The following is a 22,860-nucleotide window of genomic DNA, read 5'->3' on the forward strand; positions in this document are numbered from 1 at the left end:
TGATGTTTAGATCACCATCTCCCCCATCCCATCACACTGAACTCCTGACAGCTCTGGGGACACCCTCCCCAGTGCCACTGCAGCTACAACAGCCTCAGCTTTCTGTTTTACTGCTTCTCCTTTTGGTATCACCCTGGTTCACCCAGGACTTGTGGATTCCCCATGGAAATCCTGCCTGGAAATTCATCCCACTGCACGCTTGGAGAGAAGGACAAGCTCTCTGTGCCCTCCTCAGGGATAAAGACCAAATTCATGCCTTGGTGCAGGCTCAGAAGCCAGGATCTCCTCCAGCAAGGAGGAGAACACGAAGCACAGATTAAAATGTTCAGTGCAACTGTCATGTTCCATTCTCTGCCAGCCAGAGGAGCTCCATGGAACTAAAAGCTCGAGGAGACAGACCTGAAATTCCTGGTGACTGCCCTGCAGAGGCACACAGAGCTGCAGGAACTGAGATATGGCCCCTGATCTCTCAAATACCAGGCTGGGCATAAGAGGAAAATGTCCTGAGTTGGAAGGGATCACCTTCCACTGTCCCACTTTGCTCCCAGCCCTGTCCAACCTGGCCTTGATCTTGTCCAGCACAGTGGTTCAAATTATTTCTTATAAAATAGCACATTTTTCATTCCCAGCCTATTCCTCTGTGTGAACACTGAAGTGCTGCATTGCAGTTAAAATTGATTAAATACTGTAAATTCTGGCCAAAAAAAAAAAAAATTAAAAAAATTGCAAAATGTAAATTCTGGCAAAACCAATCCAGTTCCAGGGATGGAGTATCCACAGCTTCTCTGGGCACCCTGTGCCAGGGCCTCAATGCAGAATAATTTGTTAATTATGATTTATGTCCAATCACACACATAAACTCACTCACACACACTGCATTTACTCAGATTTAGATGTGATCTGTGGCTTTGTTTCAGCACGCTGGGCTTTCATTTGTATTCAAAAACTGACAAATATTTTAACCTTTCTGAAATGCAGTAAATTCTGGCAAAATCAATCCAGTTCCAGGGATGGAGCATCCACAGCTTCTCTGGGCACCCTGTGCCAGGGCCTCAATGCAGAATAATTTGTTAATTATGATTTATATCCAATCACACACATAAACTCACTCACACACACTGCATTTACTCAGATTTAGATGTGATCTGTGGCTTTGTTTCAGCACGCTGGGCTTTCATTTGTATTCAAAAACTGACAAATATTTTAACCTTTCTGAAATGCAGCGTGTTAAAATAAATTGAAGTGAGTTGATGAAAACTGTTAATTAACCTGCTTTTGTCTCATTAAGGGTCTGTGTTTAACCCATAGGTCGTCTCCTCTCCCAACTGATGTATGGATCTGATCTTCAGTGATGAGCCAAAACTACCCACTCTTGTATTGACCAAGGAGAGCTCCTGAACCTCCTGCTTTTTTTGGGAGAGGTCACAAAATTTCCTGAAACAAAAGTGCTGAGCTTTTAAAGGCATTATTCTTACTTTTCCTTTTTTTTTTTTTCCTGTTGCGGGAGAGGTTGCAATAATGCTGACCCTGCAATACATTGTGGGTTTAAGGTAAAAACACAGAACAAAATTACTGGGTTTTTTTTTCCCCTCTTCAGGTTATTCAGACATAATAGTTGAACTTTTCTAAAAACATAAATTTTTCCCCCTTTATGTGCTGAATCAGGTGTATCTATAAGAATCAGCACTTGCTGTAGTGTTGATTCCATTATTTACCTGAGAAATTTTCAGTTTTAAGAGCCTTGATGTGCCTGAAGGTTGGCTGGGGCTTGGAGGGAGAAAGGAGAAGGTGCTGAGAGGGAAGAATCTGTGGCATTTCCCAAATCCAGAGGCAACATTTCAACCAGCTGCACCCCCTCCACCCCAGGCACCCAGTACCTGGAGAAGCTGCTCCGTGGGACTCTGTCCGTTTGAATTTCTGCTTTGAAAAATATCACTCCAATAAGGCTGGAGATTAGTCCAAAACTGGCACCAGAGCAAGGCAGGAGATCTATGCTTTTTAATATCAAGCTCTTCACCAAGATGACTTTTATCATGTTAATGGCTGAATCACACTGATTGTGAAGGAGCCAAAATGAGGCAATTAGTAAGGGCTGTGACAGCCCCAGCAAACGGCACATGAGGTTTGCAGTGGGAGCCAGATGGATATCTTCAATATATTTCTTATTGTCTGCTTGTGGTAATATGTTCAATTAAACTAAATCAGTACTACAGAAGAACCTCTGAATTGCCTGAAAAAAAAAATTAATTGTCTGCTGCAAATTTAATGAAGCTTAACACTTGTGTTATGTTTACAAGTTTTATTTGTTCTGAGCAGGAAGTGCTTACAAGAGAAAAAGAAACTCTGAACTGACTTCATTCAGGCAGCCCTAAAAGCAACCTACTGGTGTTTGATTTTATTCCTGGATTTGATTTCATTGACATCTCTCTCTCTGCCATTCACTGGTTTTGTCCTTGGCAGCTGACTGGGTTTTTCATTTCCCAGGAAGGACCTGAGAGCTCTCACTGTGCTGTTCATTCACAGTTCAGTGTTTGGCCACAAACCTGTGATAGGACATGTCCCCTAAGGGGTCGTGGCTGCTCACTCTGACCCTCAGCATCATCATCATCATCCTCAGGGTGTCACTGCCCCTGCCCTGCTCACAGATCTCAGCAGGTGTGCAATCACAGAACCCTGGAACACCCTGAGCTGAAGGGAGCACCCAGCCCAGCCCCTGACCTGCACACACACCCCAAATCCCACCCTGGGCATCCCTGGGAGGGTTTTCCAAACCCACCTGAGGCTCTGGGGCTGTGCCCATTCCCTGGGGAGCCTGGGCAGTGCCAGCACCCTCTGGGGGAAGAACCTCTCCCAAAAATCCAACCTAAACCCCCCCGACACAGCTCCAGCCCCTCCCTGAGTCCTGTCCCTGTCCCAGCTGTTTGACAAGTCCACATTCAGAAAATCAGAAGCCAGACTTGCCTCTGAGCATCCCAGGGAGGGGAGGCTTTGGGGAAAGCTCAGCAGCACATGAAGCATCTGCTTCTCATTTTGCCACTTCTGTCACCTCAGAATCATCACAACCTTTTTGCCTCAATTAACTATCAGAAAAACAGGGATGCTGACAGGATTCACAACAATTTCATCTTCCTTGGAGTGCTCTGGGGCTGCCCTGACTGTTCTGATGGCCTCAGGTCCTCACCTGAACAAGGCTGGGAGGAAAACCAGACTTCACCTGTCCCAGGTGTAACAATCTGGGAGGGGGGATGCACCTGCCAGTGCTGGAACTCAACCTGAGCCCCTCAGACCTGCCCAGGGAGATGTGGGTCAGCACCACACAGCAACCTTGGCTGCCTGGCAGCTGGGATGAGCAGGGAAGTTGCCTGAAAAGTCCAAAATCCTTGACTAAACCTTGTGTTCCAAGTGCCATATGGAGAAGAGCTCTTGCAGGCTGCAAGGACCCTGAGGCAGCTGCTGGATTCCAGCCCCAGCCTCAGCTCCTGCTGCAGGATTTCCCACCCAGGGAAGAAGAAATTAAGAAGTTAAGGAGAGGCAGCAAAGTGCAGCTCAAGCACTGGGGCTGCCAGGGTTGAGGGAGGGGCAGGCGTGCTGGAGGCACAGCTCCCTCATTTATAATCCTGCCTTTCACGCAGTGCTCTGGGTCATAATTTTACTTAAACCCAGCAAAAGTGCCTTAATTGTGTCCTAGAAATAATTGGTGTCAGTGGAAATAGCCCAATTAGAGGGGAATATTTTCCTTTGTAATTTCACGGCCAAAGATTATGGCTTTCCTTGTCACTTGTGGAAATCAAGCCTTCGCTGCTGGTTGTGACTCAGGAGTCAAGAAAGGTTCCTCCTAACTCAGAAATAAGTTTTATTTCTTAAACATGAGAATACATAACATGTTCTCATGAATAAATCAGAGCCTGCATAACTCCATGGCACTGCCTGAGCTTTTTTTTTGCCTGCAAATCCCTGATTTAGAGATTCTGGAGTACAAGTTCACACTCTAAATTGACTTTTCCTCCATGAAATTTAAAAAAAAAATATTAGACCTGATAAGAAATATTCATTCATGGCTGAACTACATATAAAAATTGTGTTCAGCAAATGCTAAAATAAAATTTAAGAATAAGGAAACTTCTTTTGATGGTTTCAGAGTTGAGTATTTATCTTGGTTGTGACACCAGCTGAACACAAACCTGGTGTGCTATCCTGGAAAATTACAAAAAGCCCAGAAAATATGGACAACCCTCCGGTGCTGCTCCTGGATTATTCCTTCAAACTCTGCCTCTCTTTTAAAATTATATTTTGTGCTTTCAACAGCAGGTGTCATTTAACCAGGTCCCTTTTTTAAGGTCTGAGACATAACCAACATGAATTTAAGATGATGTTGAACGATGAGGAGAGAAAAATAAAGAATTTGCATGACCTTAAACACTGCAGGAAGAAGCAGAGGGGCCACTCGTGCTGCAAAATGAGCAAGCAGCAAACCCAGAACATGGATGGGTGGGATGGAAAATGCCTGCAGCAGCTTCCTGGGACAACTTTTCCATGGGAGCAAAGCAGCAGCAAAGGGGGAAAATCAGGGAGGTCTGGAGAGGGCTCCTGGGAATGTGGACAGGGCTGAAACAGGTCAGTAGATTTCAGTAGCTGCTGTAAATTTCCCTTGGTTCATGTTACAAAAACCCCTCAGCATCTTAATGTGTGGTTTATTCTTCCTCTTGGGGAAAAAGTTAAAGCCCCGCTCCAAGGAATTGATATCCCAGTTACTCCAAAGTCCCTTCAAACTCAACGGAGCTGAGAACAGCTGGTAAAATTCACAGTTACTGGAATTCACTGATTAAAAACCCCCAAAACCTAAAAAACCCCATGGACGTGAGGCAAGCACAACATAAATTCCAAACAATGGAGTCTCAATTCTGATCAAGTGATGTTGAAACAGGGACAGCCATGGGTGGCAAGAGGGGACCACCACATCCCACTGCCACTTTCTGCAGAAGGCAGATGCTGTGTCCTAAAGGACTGCAACAAACACAGCAAGAATCCCAGGTTTAAAGGCAGCAACATCTGAAGTCTCTGAAAAGTTACTCGATAATGGGCCAGAATTTACAGAATTTAATCAATTTTAACTGCAATGCAGCACTTCAGTGTTCACACAGAGGAATAGGCTGGGAATGAAAAATGTGCTATTTTATAAGAAATAATTTGAATCACTGTGCTGGACAAAATCAAGACTATCAGTCTATTCAAGCGTGAGGAAAAAATAACCTCCTGACATTATCTTTGTGTTCTTTTCCTGCTGAAGTGATACAGATTCCAGCCAGCAAAAGTTCTCCTGCTTTTACTGCCTTGAGCCCTCTCATGACAGCCCAAATGAGAGGAGCTCAGAGCAGCAGGAAAATGTTAAAGGTGCATCATAATTAAACAGGCAAATAAAGCCATTGGAAGCTGTCCTTGTCAGGGATGCACCAACGTGACTGGAATTGCTGCACTCCCCAGGGGGAGCAGGCAGGCACAAACTCTACCTGGCATTCAGAGATCAATTTCAATTGAAATGTATTTAAATCTATGTCTTTCGATACAGAGATGGATTTCCAGCTGAGCCCACAAAAAGCAGATGTTTGGGAATGGGTGCCAGCACTGGGACCACAATCCACTCACCTCCAGTGTCCCCAAAGCAAGGCTGATCCCAGCTGGAATAAAAGCCATTTAAAGTGTCTGCTGGGAGCACATCCTGCACGCCAAGGACCCTCTCACCCCATGAGAGGAGCAGTGTCACCCTGTTCTTTTGAGTTCTTCTAAGCCTTCTGATGTTTACATCCTTGTAATGAACTTTCTCATGCTCTTTTCTGTAAATACTTATTGTTTCGAATTATTTTATGGAGGAGGAGAAATTTAATAGACTGTTGGTTTGTCCAGTGTCATTGGAGAGGTGGCACTGTCACCCTCCAATCCACTGTCACTTTTGGGAATCTATAAATGTTAGAGTCAAAAATTAAACACTCACTTTTTTGCCTTGGAAAATCGAATACCCTCTTCTTTCTGTTCCATGTCCTAGGGTGGCAGAGCAGTGCTGGCACACAAGGCTCAGCTGATCCTCACCAGCTGCTTTGGGATGGGGCTCCCACCCCCCCCTCAGGTGGGATATCAGCACAGGAGCCTCTCCTGCTGCTCCCACATCCACAGCTTTTATTGCCCCAGCTCCCTGCCCCTGGACCAGCCTGTTGATCTCGCTGCATTAAACACAAATGAACTCATTTTGTGCAGGCTGTGCCTGTTTGCTCTGTTTGTCATTTAATCCCCTGGTACTCAGACAGCCTCTAATCTTTCTGTGTGTTGCAAGAATTGAACGTTTAGCCTCAAGTACAGGAAAAATTGAGGGAACAAGATGGAAAATTAATATTTCTATAATACATGGAAACGCACACCATGTTTTACAGAACTCTGAACGCTGCCTTAGAAGGAGCTGCTTCTCCAGCCTTACAAACTCAATCCTGCTTTTTAATTTAAAGGTCAAACTGTACAAGCAAGTTTCTAAGATTTCAGGTCTTGGAGGCCAAGAGGTTCTCATTTAGCACCAGCCAACAGAAGAAACCCAAAGCACAACTGGTTCAGAAAACCACTGGGGCTCACCCAGCCTGACAACAGAATGTTAATATCCAGCCCTATGGGCACCTGTCAGGATTTGATATTTTTTAAACTGTCTACTCAAGCATAAAATGAATATTTATTCATCCCTCTCTGGTTGTTTGCCAGGGAGTTATTTTAAGCTCCTTGCTTCTGGTGTAACATATTCCTCTCCCACTCCCATCCTTGCCTACACTGTCTCTGACACTGTAGGCATCTCTCCCTGAGAAAGGAAATTAAAATAAAAATAAGGATAGCCTGCAATATTAATGGAAGAACACAGGAAGGTTAGAAAAAATGTCTTTACCTTCACAGTTTTTTACTCAATGACATAAGAGGAGTTAGAAAAGAATGCAAGCATATCTTAAGGTCAAAAACCACATCAGCTGTTAAATTAGTCTTTTTGTACACCACAAACCTGAGTTAAAATAAGGCATTCACTCACATGTCTGTCCAAACTCACACGTGTTTTACTTAGGGCAGAGAGACTCAAGCATTTCACTCCATAATACAACATTTTACACAGTTCATTTGGAGTTCAGGATAGTTTCTGCTCTTTTATACTTTTTATGGGCCAGACTTCGAAATTGCATTTCTCAGTTTGCTGTTAATATCCACATCTCGGGCTTAAGAGTTTATTCTGTGCTTCATGCACATGTGTCACTGCCATTAATGCAAATGGAATGGAGTCAAAACAGAGCACTGAGGGGGAAAAAGCCCTCCCTAATCCTTTATAACCTCAGTGTGAAGAAAAGTGATTTGTGGAGCACAGGAAGGCAGAGATCAGGTCCAATAATGCTGAGATTTTCCTGGGAATATCCTGCAGGATATTCCTTGTGCACTGGGAGGGAGGGAGGATAAGCCAGGAGCTGCAAAACCATGATTCTGGAATCACAGAACCCAGTCATTTCTGCCTCCAGCAACTGGCTTTTTTATGGTGGGAGAAGCAATCCCTGCAGCTCCTCATCCTCCCCCTGGGCTCTTGCAGCAGGTGGAAAACCAGGACAGTCCCAGATGTGGGAAAGCTGGAGCTGACAGCTGGAACTCCACCCTGCTGCTGTCCCTGGAAAGGGGTTTGGGGCTGGAACCAGACTCTGATGCTGTCCCTGGGGAAGGGGCTGGGGCTGGATTTGCCATCTTGCTCCCCAGTTTGCTCTGGGATGACAGAGCTTGATCACAGGCTGCCCAGGGAATGCCCCTGGATCTCTGGAAGTGTTCAAGGACAGGTTGGATGGGGCTTGGAGGAGCCTGGGATATTGGAAGGTGTCCCTGCCATGGCAGGGGGTGGAACTGGAGGGGCTTTAAGGTCCCTTCCATAATTTTAATAATGGATAAAGTCTTTTGTGTTTATGTTCCCTGAGTAGCCCTTTCCTGGCTGTTTGCTGCAGGTGCCTCTTAGGACAACCCAGATTAGGCAAAAAAGAGAATCAGCTCCTACAGAGACCTAACTCTGGTCCTCACTTGTCTCTGTTCTTGTTTTCAGGGACCAACATGGGCAAATGCCACACAAAGGACTCAAAACAACCCCAAAGTTGAAGAATTGTTGTAGTCCATATGCTTCCCTACACGGTTCAGAAAATCCCAGACTGATTGGGACCTATGGATATGTTCCAGCTATAAAAAAAACGTGGACTAAAACCCACATTGAAACATTTAAAGTATTTTCTGTATCCCACAGACACAGCTGACAAGGAGAGCCTCTGAGTATGATCCATCACTGCAAATGTGTGGGAGAATTAAAACTGACAGCATTAGAGCTTTTTGATTGATTTATCACTTTGTAATCAATGTTTCTTGATTTGCTATCCAATATAGATTTTTCCCCAAATAAGAAGGAGATAGAGGGTGAGTGTAAGGGTAATAATCTGTATGTTCATGGCCTATAATAATTAATCAGACACTGCACTATTCATCAGCAGGGCAAAAATTATTTCAACACATTTGTCAGTTCCTCTCATTGTTTATCAAATTATTCCTTTAAATAACTTTGTCAGATTATTCCTTTAAATATCTTGGTCAAATCACAGCTTTTACTTTTGAAAACAAGATTTGACAGAACACGAATAAACACTCGGAGTTCCTGAAATGCTGAAATTCGGCCCTGGATGAGGAATAAAGAAAATAAACAGGAGTTTGTGCCCCAGCCAGCCACAATAAGAATAGTTTTAGTCACCTTTCACCACCAGGCTGCCCGTGCTGCTCGCTGTCCCAAAGTGGTTGGTGGCCACACAGGTGTAACTCCCCGCGTCCGATTTGGTGACGTTGACGATCCGCAGGCTCCCGTCATCCAAAACAGTGATTCTGCAAAGACAGCAGGCACAGGAGCTTTATTTCCCTTTTTTTTTTTTTTAAGCCTCCACAGAACCCTTCTGAGTGTGCACCAATTGTGGAGGTGCAGCAGCAGCCAGCCCTGCCCTGCCCTGCCCGGGGAGCCGAGCCGCCGCGAGTCTCTGCGGACGCGCTCCATAAATGCAGAACGCGTCATTTACACGAGCTCCCCGTGCCTTCACTCGAGGGCAGCTTTCATTTACACACCAGCAGCTCGTGTAGGTGTTCCAGTCGGTGCTTTGATGCTCAGCCCTCTCTCCATGACAGCCCCTGCAGCTCAGTGGAGCTCTGGCTCCGCGCGCTCGCTGCCTCGCCGTGCAGGGCAGGCGTGCTGGAGCAGCTGCTCCATTCCCCAGCTTTTCCAGCAGGATGGTGGCTTTTCACTGAGGGCACCAGCTCACTCCCCACCTCTGCACCTGTATCAGGTATCCTCAGGGGTTTGTCTGCAGGTTACAATGTCCTGTTTCACCCCCGTGCTCTGCTCACCTGCACGTCCTCACCTGAACAGGGGGGTTTTCTGCAGTCTCTCCAGGGCAGCAGGCAGGTGAGGATGGAATGTTAATTCCTGGGTGATCCTCATCCCCTCCTATTGCACAGGAGCCCTTCAGGCTCCCCCTGTTCTCTCAATGAGCTTTGCTCCCTGTTATGGTTTTTATTTTTTTCTGAATACAGAAAACCTGATTTTGCCCAGTAAATCCCACTGGAACATGAATGACTTGTGCCCTGTGGAGGCATCACCTAAGGAGACTCCAGAAAAACCTTTCTCCCACCCTATGATCACCTCTTTTCACAACATTTTTGTCTCCTCAGAATCACATCCTGCACCACAATCTGCTTTCTCACCTTCATCCACTTGCAGAGCTGCATGGAAAATCCTGTATTAATTCCTGCCTTGTCCTGCTCAATTATTTCCCCATTTCACTAAAACGTAGAAGCTTCCCTGCATCCTTAATGCCAACAGAGCTCTGCACAAGGAGGAAGGAACCTCAGCAACAGCAGTGGCACTGCTGCAGGAGGGCTCAGGGGGCACTTCCCTCCTGAGGAGGCTTTAGGGAATCACCTGGAGCTTTGGGACAGCCCTGGGACAGCAGAACAAAGGCACAAACTTAAGCACCAAAGGCACCTTGGGGCTCCCTGGCTCCTGCCAGCCGCAGCCACGGGGCTGGGCAAGGTCTCCAGTGACACTCAGGAGCCCTCAGCTCACCCAGGGAGCTGCTGGGGGTGCCCTTGGCCATTCCCCAGGCTCTTGGTGGGCACACACGAGCTACAGAGCCCCCATCCACAGCCCTGCTCCCACAAATGGCCCAGTCTGGGCGGCTGTGCCAAGCGAGGAGGAGGAGGAAGGTGGCACAGGATGCTCCGGGAGCAGTCACCCATCTCTGCCATGGCTCACCTCTGCCTGACCTGCCCCTGCAGCAGCCCAAAAGCCACAGGCCAGCTGGCAGAGAGCAGGGACAGAGGTGATTTTTCACCCATCAGCAGCAGTGATATTAATAGGAGCTTCTCAGCTGGCTCATGGTCCCCAAATTGTTGCAGTCAGTAACGCTCACTGCTGTCATTTATTTCTGAGGGACTCCAGTGCCACGGATTTGCTGCTGTGGAAGTGGCTGCAGCTCAGTAATTGGAAGGGAGCAGTGGAGAGAGGCTTCTGTCACCTCCAGCCCTCTGTGGGCACAGATCAGTGCTGCTGCTGCATCAAACCCAGGCTGGAATGGCCATGCTGGCCTCCAGCAGGATCTGGGCAGCACCAGCAGCTCCCCAGGAATTATATTTGCTGCTCTCATCAATTCCAGGTCTTCAGGAACAACAGGGCCTTTCTGAAAGCTGAAGGTGCCCTTGGCAAGCATTAAAATTCCAATCAATGTAAAGCAGGACAAGCTCAGCATTGTGCTCAGCTCAAGGAGAGCCACGGTGCTCCAGCACTGCCCCACCAGGCTCTGCCCTCCTTCCCTCCTTCCACACTTCTGCCACCCCAGGAAACCCAGAAAAAGTGGGGTTTTAGATTATCTCTGTACAGCTGAGGTTTTATTTTTAGTTATTTATGCTTTATTTTCAGCCATATGGCTGAAAGCTATTTACTGGCTAATCTCTTCCATGGATCATTTTAACTGTGTGTGTTGATGAGGTCGGATTTAATTTCAAATTCTAATGCCTTTTCTGTCTCTGTCTTTCTCCTGCTATCAGTTTCCTTCTCAGCTGTCTTTATTCCCAGTGTCAGACTGGTTTTTAGGTGATGAGGACTGGAGAGCCCTGGGGACACCTTTGGATCAGGACAGACAATCCAGCTTTGGCACATCTCAGCGTGTGCTGTCTTCATTTCTTTCCCTTCCTGAGCTGAGACTGTGCTCCCAGGCTTTACAGCCTGAGCCCACGGACAGCCTTTAACCCCAGGAAGGTTTGCAAAGAGCTCAGGGGGGACCTGCCCTGAGTTCTGCAAACCCTTCCCCAGAGAGCCCCCAGGAATGTTTAATTCTCATCTGGTCTCTCAGAAACTCCCTCCACACTCCTGGAAACGAGCAGCATTAAAAGTGACAGATAACTGTACAAGTTAACTGATTTTTTCCAAATAAATCAGACCATTAAAACCTCTCTGTGACTCATTGATTAGGAGGCCTTATGGTTATGTGGCTCTTTTTGCTGAAGCTGCTTTTCTACAATGAATGTTTTGTCCTCTAATCTGAATCCAACGTGCTAAAAGTTAACAAATAATTATTTGAACACTTGGAAATTTGTTACAGTTAGTTGAGAAAGGAGGAAGGCCCCTCACTGATATTGCTAATTCCCAAATTTTCTTTGCAGACCTATCTGCATTAAACGAGATGAGAGGCTCATTTCAGGCCACTGAGGTTCTCAAACTGCTAATTGCCTTGAAAGGAAACAGCCCTTCAGCCACAACTTTCAGCAGTTTGGGTGAAAAAGTTCTTCCAAGACACAAAGTTCAAAGTGACTGAAGCACTGCTCAGTGTGTTCTTCCTCTGAAATGCACCCTCAAAATGTTTTCTAAGCAGATGCCTGGGAAGACATAAAACCAAACCACATTTCCCATAAACACACGCATCAAACAAAGTGCTGGCTGCTGAGTGTGCACCTCTTTAAACCACTACAAACTCAACAAAGGAGCTACTGACTTGCTATTAAATGTTCTGGGTTCCCTGACTCTACTAACAGCAGTGGTAACTATAAATAAAAATATAAATCTCTTCTTGCACAGGTTAATGAACTGTTCTGCAGCTAACATCACTGCTAATCAGAGAAAAATCAAAGATAAAAATATCCATTTGTAAAAAAAAAAAAAAGACAATTTAAGGTAGTTTAGCATCCTTATAGGAAGAAAGGTCATCTATTTTAAACACAGCATTTGTAAGAGAGAATCTGGGGGTCTGTGTTGTCAGCTGGAGATTTCACGTCTGAAATGAGGAGATGAAAGCATTGCTTGTTTCCTAAACTGAAACATTGGGTTCTACTGCACCAAGAGCTGACTGTGTCAGTGTTTGGATCCAAACTCTTCTGGGGACAAAGGACCTTTGGAAACGCAGCAAACAAAATCCCTCCCCAGCCTTCCTCAGCCACTTCCATTCTGCCCCTGCAGCAGCAAATGGGAGAAATCTCTGAACACTTTGCAGCATCCTAAAGGAGCTCCCAGAGCAGCTCCAGTGGCAAGGACAGGCACAGGGGGACAAGGGGAAGGCTCCCAGTGCCAGAGGGCAGGGCTGGCTGGGATATCCAGGGATATCCCCCTGGCTCTGTACAGCCCTGAGCCTCCAGGAGCAGCTGGAGATGGATGGGAGAGCTCAGGCAGAGCTGGAGCAGTGTCAGGAGGAAGAGCAGGGCAGAATCCCTGGGCTCTGAGCTGTGGTGCTTGTTCCCAGCCCATGATCCCCTGCCAGGTCTGTGAACCCCCAGCAGCAGGTGTGTGAGCTCCTGGATGGAGCAGGGCAGGTGATTCCTGGAGCCTACTGCAGCACTCCCAGGAGCAGGTAAATATTCCTCATGCAGTAACATTTGCATTTAGAGACAGAAATTGTCCTGTCGAGCTCAGGAAGAATTTTATCACCGACTTTGTGAAAATGAGATCAAGCCCTTGGAATAGAAAGAAAAGAGGAAATCTGCCCAAATCCCAGAGCACATCACAAACCTGAGTGTCAGTAAGCACCTCCATGGAAATCTCACCTCTGGGCGCTTGGCTGCATCACCTGCACCTCCCAAAACGTGCCTGCTGCTCAAGCTTGGCCTCCTGCTTTGATAGAATATTCCCTTAAAATCCCAGGCTTAGAGCATCCACGGGATGCTCTGGAGTTTAACAGAGAAATCCTCAGTGGCTCCAGGAGGAAGCAGCCTGCAGAGCCAGGGGTGTTGGAGCTCACTGACCTTGCAGGTGGAAGCCTGAGCAGGGTGAGGAGCAGGGTCAGGCCCTGACCTTCCCAGCAGGAACGAATCCTGATCCCACAGCGCTGCTCAGCCAGGTGGCACAGCAGGCATCCCTCAATGTATTCCTCACAGCTTGCCCTCTATTTTTCTGTGCAGCAGGTGGAAACATGCAGGATATGAATGGAATATGAATGGGGTACAAATGCAGTGCACGTGGCAGCCTGGGTGTGCCTCCCCTTCCCGAGGGACCCAGCACAGCCCCGGCACTGCAGTTCACAGCTCCGTGCTCCTTCTGAGCAAAAGTGCTCAGAATTACAAAGTGACTTTTTTATTTTTCTTCCCCCCCTCTCAATGGTTTCATTAGCACTGCTGCAATGGAGTAAGGTATTTTGTTTTCTTATCTAATCATTTTAGCATTTTAATTTATGAAATACAAGCATAACTACCCTTGCTTTTACTCTTGATTAAACACACGCAGCTGAAATATTTCATGCTTAGCCAAGTGAATATTTTAAATATTTTTCCCCCAACAAAACAATGCTTAGGATGTCCGATCCTTTTTCTATTACAGGGAGAAAAGATGTCTTAGAGCAAGCATTTAAATGAATGTCAGCTGGAAGAAACACACACTGAGTGCAATTTGAGATAAAACTACCATTGATCCCTTCATGTACAGCCTTTGTGGCAGTGGTGACGTGGCTATTGAAAAGAGACACTGGTGCCAGAGTTCTTCTAAGAGATAATCCGTCTTCTGAGAGAGGATTTAGGTTAAATGTACCTGTGAAAAACAGTGTATTTCAGCTGACATGATGAATGGCCTATTGTTACCCTCGCTGCTGTGCCTGGGCTGGGGGCTGGAAGCAGAGAAGAAAGCAGAAGCACCAGACAGCCCTGACTGCAGTCTCAGCAGTGTATTTGTTCCCTCTTCTCCCAGAGTTCCTTGGCAGGAATATCTGGAGCAATTTTTAGCCTAAGAGCAACTTTGCCTCATGCCACAACTCCAGGCAATTGCATTATTTATCAAATTATTTCTATTTCCATCAGACGTCTTTGTATCTGCTTATCACCTTTTAAATAATGCTTGCCATGCAGTGGGGGTTATTAAAATGATCTCATGGATGTGGTACTGGCCATTAGGCTATTTTGGGTAAGCAGTGAAGTTTATAAATCCTCACAGGTTTTACTGCTCAGAGCACAGCCCCCCAAAATCAGGGACACAGCTCACATGTACCTGCTCATCACTTGAAGAATGGGCTGGCTCAGGGTATAGCCCACAGGGAATAACTCCTGTGGCCCTGGGATGTTGTCCCCAGGTGTGACCCCAGCCTTTGTGTTGCAAAAATAACTCACAGCCAGGTCAGAGCTTTCTGCTTTCTGTTTCATCTCCATTAAAACACCTGAGGTCAGAGCCAGGCTCGTGGGGCTCACAGCTCCGATGGTGCAGGGGGAGAGAGCCCTGACCCTAAACCCCACCCAGCACCCTTTCATGCCACTGGGACTTCCCACCCTTCACCAACACCAGCCCCAACCCTCAGCACCCCCCTCAGCAGGCAGGGCTCTCCAGGCTGGGGCTTCATTCCGAAACATCACTCCAGATGTTTCTGAACAGAAGGAGAAAGGGACACCACCACCAGGGTGGGACATCAACACAGCCTGAGGGCTCACAACACCAACCTGAGCAAGGACAAGCTGGCTCTGCTCTACAGCTGCCAGGGTGAACCCAAGGGGAAGGCAGGATGATCCCCTGTGCTGCAGCACAAGTTTTTCCATTTGATTTCCATCCAAACTCCCAACTGGGTGGACTCTCCTACACACCTGCACCTTCCTGCCCTGCTAGCTGTGCCTCACCCAAGCCCCCAGAGCTGCTGCAGTGTTTACTTGTCTGTGAGGACCTGTCTTTTCATGGTTCACAGAAGAGCCTGAGATAATTTAGAGCCTCCGTCAAAGCCCATTTAATTTAGTGCACGTCTCTCTCTCAGTGAAGGCAGCAGTAGATAACTCCTGCCTTATCCATGACAACTGACAGGCCTCTTAACAGCAACACCCCTATAATTAATTTTCAGGTAAGAACTGTATTTGTTCTAAATAAACTGAGGTAAAATCCTGTTGCATCGAGTTCAGTAGAACATCTCCCACTTCCCAATGTGGGAAGCCATTCCCCCTTGTCCCAGCACTGTCTTTCCATGGAAAAAGTCACTCTCCCTCTTTTAGTACTGACTTATCATAGAAACCTGTCAACAATATTCTGAAGAGAAAGAAAAACCAGAATATCTTTTGCTCAGATAACTAGTTTTGATATTATAGCAGTGGCCCCTTTGGACACCACCACTGAATCCAGCATCAGCTTAAACCAGCCATGGAGCTGGCATCCTACATTTGCCCACTTTTTCTCTTTTCCACCAATTTTTTATCTACAGTGACGGAGCAGTCCAAAGCAATAATGCTGCATCCAGCCATTATTAATATCTGTAAACACAAAAGCTGTGGTTTGTCATCATTTCCCTTTGGTCTGTACATTTTAAAGACGAGTCTGAAGTGACAGAACCTCATCCTGATGCAGCAGGGAGGCAGGAGGAAAGGAAGGGAGCATTTACAGCTATTAGAGACTTCATGTAGATTGTTCAGAGATGCCTGGAGTTATAATTCAAATACAAAAATATCCCTAGGTTATCTAAGAAGAACAGTTCTCTGGAAAATATCTTTCTTAAAGGATACTGATAACAGAAGGAAACAAATGAAAACCAAACACAAGAAATATGAGGGACCCTGAAGGGAGTGAGGGGGCTGTGGAGAATTTAAAATAATAGAAACCTTTTTGCCTTCTCTCTCCAAGCACTCTTTTTTTTTCACTACACACAAAATTAAAATAAATACAGTCAGAAAGCCCATGCCATCAAAATAAATATTTGAGCAAGCAGATTTGAGTAAAGCAAAGGAAAGCTTTGTTTCTACAACAGACATGAGGCAGTGACAATTTGATATGGGAAGATTCTGCAAGTCCAGAAGGGTCTGATGGTGCAAAGAGCCAATTTTCCATTGATTTTGGTGGGAAATGAAGACCATCTCCAGGGAAATGGCCCTTTGGACACAGCCCCTCCAGCTGGCAGTTTATTTTGCAGACAAAGCTGACTGATAAACCACGAATGCTGTGATGGCACCATGAGGGACAGGCGTGCTCCACTCTCCAAAAAAAAGGCTCAGGACCTGGACCAGCTCTTCTGGTGGCAGTGGAGGGGCAAAGCACTGAAAAGCCCTTCATGAAAAGCTAAGCCCTCCCTTTCTGCACAATTAGCCAGCACAGACACAGCTCTCCACACACCTCCTCCTGCGCTCGCAAGCGAGGAAAATCCTGTCTGGGCAGCAGCAGGTGCTGCAAAGCCACTCCTGCTTTCACTCCATCTAATGTTCAGTGAAATATTTGCTGTGCTCATTCTTCCAGGGCCCTGGCTATAGCCCAAGGCATGGGAATTAAATGACTTCTAGTCCATGGAGAGGGACAGTGGAAATCCAAGGAATCGTGTTTGGAGTGCAGCATCCGGCCACCTATGCCAACAACGCCTTCCTGAAAAGGACAAGCCACCACCCTCTAACTACAGCAAACACTGTGGAGGTTTGTGGAGCATAACAATCAAAGAGGACTCCACTGGAGCTCGTAAAAATTATTCTCTTATGAGAAAAAAAATCCATGCAAGATTTTCAGTGCATCAGCTGCTGACACAAAGCGTTTCTGGGAGCGTTCGTGAGATCGCAGCAGAGGCAGCAAATGCATTCTCAGCTTATTTGTTCCAGCTGATACCACCCGAATTCAAGCCCAAAGGCACAGTCTTTCAAAGATAACAGATCTTTCCCTCTGGTTCCAACAAAAAATGCCCAAAGTACAAAGAGAAATTATGAACTCGGCTTGTAATGGACATTAACAGGTTTGTGAGATCCAACAAGACATTTACATCACTTCAAAGTGATGTTTGAATAGCCATCAGAAATATCACCAAGTCTGAAATGTTCATTAGGAATCCTTCCTCCCCTTTAGACATGTAATGATTTCCTTGGATTCTAAAAGTACATCTCAAAGTATGGCCCTAACTGTAAAATCATTGCCTGCTTGCTCTTCAGCATAAAAACACCCAAGAGAAGAAACATCTGATAGTAACTTTTTCCTTCAAAATGCTACAGACGTACTAAAATCATTATCAGCTGGAGGACAAGGAGAAAGCTACACACCAACTCCAAACTGCACTCAGGGGGCTGATGACAGGCATTTCTTTGGGAAGCAGAGGCTGTGGGGTGTGCTCACCATGGAGCAAACCCCATCCTGCTCCCTCCTCCTGTGGTGAGGGACCGGCTCCTTCCTGGAGCAGCTTTACACAGAGGGAGGAACAACTTGTAGCTGTGTGTTCAGCACCCAGAGATGGATTTAATAATCATAAAACCTTGAGATACCTCAAGCAGGAGCAGCAGCAAGTGACACATTTCTTTTAAGGATGTCAGCAAGGGACACATCTGGCTGCAATCCAGAGCTTGGATGCCTCAGGGACAGAGCTCTGGATCCTTCATCCCCTCCACCTCTGCAGGCAGAATTCTGCTTTTCAAATTCATCCACAAGCACCAAGGTAAAAGCCTGATGAGTTCTCTTGACCCCTTGTGACAGGTTTCTCTTAAGGATATCGTCATCCTGTTTTTAAGGATGTCAGCACAGGACACGTCTGGCTGCGCTCCACAGGTCAGATGCCTCTGGGACAGAGCTCTGGATCCTTCACCCTCTCCACCTCCGTAGGCAGAGCTCTGCTTTTAAAATTAACACAAAAGCACTGAGGTGAAAGCCTGCTGATTTCTCTTGGCCCCCTGTGACACATTTCTCCTAAGGATATCTTCATCCTGCTTTTAACAGGACACATCTCGCTGTGCTCTGGAGGTTGGATACCTCTGGGACAGAGCTCTGGATCCTTCACCCTCTCCACCTCTGCAAGCAGAGCTCTTAAAATTTTAAGGAGCTTTTAAAATTAACACACAAGCAGCAGGTGAAAGCCCTTTGCCTTCTCTTGAGCCCTTGGGGCACGGCAGCCCTGCAGGTTTGGCCACAGCTGCGTTCTGAGCCAGCAGCACAGGCAGCAGTGATGTCCTACACGTGTTTCACGGAGCACTGCAACAACACCACGCTGCAAATAATCTGCTGGGGAAACAGGAACAGATTGCTGATGTTACAGGAGGCTGGGGCACGGCATGAGGGACAGGCTCGTTCCAGGACTGCCAGCTGAAACTTGGCAGAGGCTGGGGCTGCGCTCGTCAGAGCATTCGGCAACGGTTTGTGGCTGCAAACAGGAAACCATTCCTGCTTCTACAGGAGCAGATGGGAGAAATGGAAATTTTAGGGATCAGCCTAATTATTGATGCATACAAACTAAACCAGCACCAAACCTGGATTCTACACAAGTCTCTAATCCTTCTCTGGTAATCATTAGCTGGAAACATTTAGAGAATCATAAAATCATTTTTAGGTAATGCCCTCTAAGAACATTGAGTCCAACTGTTAACCCAGCACTGCCAAGGCCACCAGTGACCCCTGTCCCCAAGTGCCACATCCTTTTAATCATCCAGGGACGGGGACTCCACCAGTGCCCTGGGCTGGACAGCTAAAACATGGTGTGACAGAGAATCAGCATGGTTTGGGTTGGGAGAGGCCCTAAAGCTCATCCAGTGCCACCCCCTGCCATGGGCAGGGACACCTTCCATAGACCAGGCTGCTCCAAATCCCAATCCAGCCTGGCCTTGGACACTTCCAGATCAACACAGAGCTAAACCAGCTCCTGCTGGCAAACAGCTTATGAACAGGAGGCCATCAAGGACAACCGCTTTCCAAGACTTCTGACCACCAAATCCAGCGGCTTCCTGGTTCATTTTCTTCTCTTTCTGCAGCAAATTGGTTAAAATAAGTGGACAAGTCAGTTATTTCAGATGTTGCAATGAAGTAGAGCCATCTCTGCCACGGTCTTTGCAAAGTGAGATGAATGATCGACAAACTTCAGAAAGCCATTTGCAGGGTGTCATTTTTCATTTTGCCTGGGCAGGATGTAATGAAAACCCGACAAGTTATTGATGGTTTGGTTACCTGTCTGCCTTCAAGAAATTGCACAGGTGCTTTATGTTAAAAACAAAAAGAATACAAAGAGTCAACACAATTAATGGGAAGCAATGATGGGAAGCATCCTTTGAGGTTTTCTTTTCTGCTGAAGTGTCACCAGGCTGTGTGTCCAAAAGACACTGCTGGCAATTCATCTCTCAAGTAATCAGGATAAAAATATCACCATGGTTTGTACCCTGGCACCAGCCTGGGAAAGATGTGCTGTCTGTCCTCTTGCCATTTTCTTTCTGGCTGTTTAAAGTAATTAAGCACTAATTAGGAAGTTTGAGGCAACAAACATAAAACTGGAATTTATACAACTTTTTGTACTCAAAACGTGCTGAAAGAATGGGAGAGAAGATTTTCTTGTTCAATTTTACCATTTTTCCTCCTCAAAGTGATGCAGCATCAACATGGATATATTAAAATTCCTGTTATAAAATAATATCTCTAGGAGGGGGCCCATAACTGGACAACCTTTGTGAGGAGGATGTGAACTCTGGAGAAAACCATGGCTGAACTCTTTCAGGGAGACAAGACTTACTGTACAGCTTTGAAGTGCAGAGGACAGCAAAAAAAATCAGGTGAGAGCTTTCTGCTTTTCCTTGGCCAGAATCTCTCCAGCTCCTGGAGAAGGAATTCACTGCTTCAGCTTCACCTGGTGGCTCCCAATGGCTCCATGCCAGCCAGGGGACCAAGGACAGGAAGGAGCAGCTCAGTGTCCCCTCAGCTCCTCTCCAAAGCAGCTGCATTGGATGATGTTCTTCTTTACAAACAAATTAACATTCCCTGTCAAATTAATAAGCCTGGAGGCACAGCTGTGAATTAACATATCCAAGAGGCTTTCCAGCTCAGCTGCCTGGTGTCCTTCCTTCAGAGGAGGCTGGGATTTTGGGGAGCTCAGGCTGGGTTCTCACTGAGGGCAGGGTGAACACTCCTGCTGCTCCCTCCCAGTCTCCAGCCCTCACCTTCTGCTCAGGACACCAGTTGTGGCTGCCACATCCCTGAAAATGTCCAAGGCCAGGTTGGATGGGGTTGGAGCACCCAGGTGTCCTTGCCCATGGCATCCACACCAGGGTAAGTTTTAAGGTCTCTTCCAAACCAAACCGTTCTGGGATTCACGACTGCAAACCGAATTATCCTCCTAGACTGTCCTGACTCCTGGCTGTGGTGGAGAGAACAGTGCAATACCTGGGAAAATCTGGACCCAAATTACTGAAATCTTGGAGCAGACCAGCCAGCTTGGGTAACAAATCACAGCAGCTGTCTGGGGGTGCAGTTTTCTCTCCCCAGTGTGAGTTAGCCAGGCACTCCTCACGCGTCCAAACTCTTCAGTGGCTGAGCTCGCTGGGAAAATGGCACCAAGAGCTGCTTTCCTTTGCTTTTGTTGGCTTTCAGCTACAAAAAGGAACAACGTTCCTGCTGTAAGCACTGTGGCTGTGCGTGTGCAAGCTCACACATCACAGAGCTTGTCAGCACTGCGAGACAATGGGAGCAGCTGGGAGGATTTCCAGGAGGATCGTGAGCCTGCCTGGAGGATCTGGGTCAGATCCTGCTCTAACAAAGTGCATCAAGAGGGTCCCTTTATACAGAAACTTGTTTAATTAAGATAACAGATGTTGCTACTGCACAAGTCATAGGGAATGGTTGTTTAATTGGACACTTTCATATTCTTTGCTACCAGCACAGAACATCATTTGTTTTTTTATGCATTTCTTTCCTTACAATTAAACTGTATAAACAATGCAGGCACTGTACATTCATGGAAAAGAAACAGTTCTAATGATGTAGGGGCTTTACATGAAGAAGAATAAGAGAAAAGCAATTTGGTTTTGGGTTTAAAAGTACAATTACTTTTCTGTCCCAGCCTGAGCACGTGTCTGGTGGCAGGGTAAATACGACTTCCAATAGCTCTAGGAGAACATTAGGAATTCAGACTGTTGTGTACATATTTAAAATAAAAGTTTTCTTGCCTTTCCTGCACTCTTTTTGCTCTTGGGGAGCCAAGGAGAAGGGGAAAAGTGGGAAGCTGTGGAGGAACAAGAGAAATGTGAATTTGCTCTTGAGCCACACAACGCTACAGCCTCACCTCTGGAAAATGTCTCACTGTGAGGAATAATAAATGGAATTATTGCCACCATGGCATGAAAAATGAAAACCCCTTTGCCTAGGCCCAAAACAAGACCTGAGAAAAGAGGGAAGACTTGCAGGGGGAGCGATGCAGACCCTATGCACCTATATCTGTTCTAGAGCTGTTCCTATATAAAATTTACCTTCTGTACTCAGCCCCCCAACAGCATTTTGACTCAGTTAGGCCTCCAAGGCAGGATTTCCATTATTATGGAGATGAAGTGCCTTTAATGACTGCAATAATATAATTGTACCCCAGAGCAGGATTCCTAATAACACAATTGCACAGTTCTCAACCACCAGTAAGAGATGCCCTGAGGCCATGGGATTCATTAGAGGTAGCACACACTACCTCACCCTCCAGAGAAGAAAGTGAAACCTAAACCGATAAAACTTTTTTTTTTTTTTTTTTTTTTTTTTTTTTTTTCTCCCCTACCGTGGTAGTCTCTGCTCTCTGGGCAAACATTGAACACACCTTGTTTTGCCTCCTGGACACCAGGAACCTCCAGAGCCAGAATCTCAGCAGCAAAATCCACGCACAGTGTCTCCAGCAAGGAATTTAACATCACACACCAGCTGAAAAGCCACAGAAGCCCCAGGAGAAACTCTGAAGTGATTGCCATGGCAGCCATCAGGCTGAGCATCAGCATTCCAAGCAAGCACTGACACAGTGCTGCTTTTAACTCCACCTGGAATTGGAAGGATCATCTATATTGATTAACATCCACGTGATCAACCTGCAGGCTGCAGAAGGATCCAGATGTTCAGGTGCCTCTCTGGCACTCACAGGACCCTTTAACGTCACTTTAAGCAGAGATTTCATTGAAGTTTCTTCTCCCACGCCTGTCTAAAAGTTCTGTGCCCTGTCCTAGATGAAGAGATTGCAGCAGCAGCTTTTCCTGGCATCTTCCTCCCTGGATTTCAACAGATTGTTTTCCAACAGCCAAGAAAGTTCTTGTTTGAAGTCCATGCACGACTGGGGGTGTAGGGAGATCCTGGAGCTGGACTCCAGGCACTGCTGCTGTCCCCTGGGACAGCGGGGAGGAGATGACATTTCAGCAAGCACAGAAAGCAGAAATGCAGCAGCATTAAGCAGAGCTCAGGCACTTGGCCCCTCCTGAAGGTGACACTGACAACGAATGACAATGTCATTCCCTAACTGTGCATTTCACACAGTCTCCAGGTGAATAAAGGCAGTGGTGAGGACTCAGCAGCCTCATCCCCACAGGAGACACAGCCCAGTGTGTGTCAGAGCAGAGCAGGTCCCCGTGCCAAGGCAGCACTCTCATTCCCACACTCTGCCAGGT

At 46.5% G+C, this 22,860-nt stretch overlaps 1 protein-coding gene across 1 annotated transcript in view; it reads right to left on the minus strand.

Annotated features, from left to right (window-relative positions):
- Positions 1-22,860, minus strand: part of CNTN4 (contactin 4) — a 132,356-nt gene that overhangs the window by 23,828 nt on the left and 85,668 nt on the right. Inside the window, exon 11 of the mRNA XM_041425712.1 lies at positions 8,783-8,910. Coding sequence (XP_041281646.1) covers positions 8,783-8,910 — 128 coding nt within the window. The remainder of the gene's footprint in view (positions 1-8,782; positions 8,911-22,860) is intronic.

This window comes from Onychostruthus taczanowskii, unplaced genomic scaffold (assembly GCF_017590055.1).
Source record: "Onychostruthus taczanowskii isolate IOZ18803 unplaced genomic scaffold, ASM1759005v1 scaffold9, whole genome shotgun sequence".
NCBI classification, from domain to species: domain Eukaryota; kingdom Metazoa; phylum Chordata; class Aves; order Passeriformes; family Passeridae; genus Onychostruthus; species Onychostruthus taczanowskii.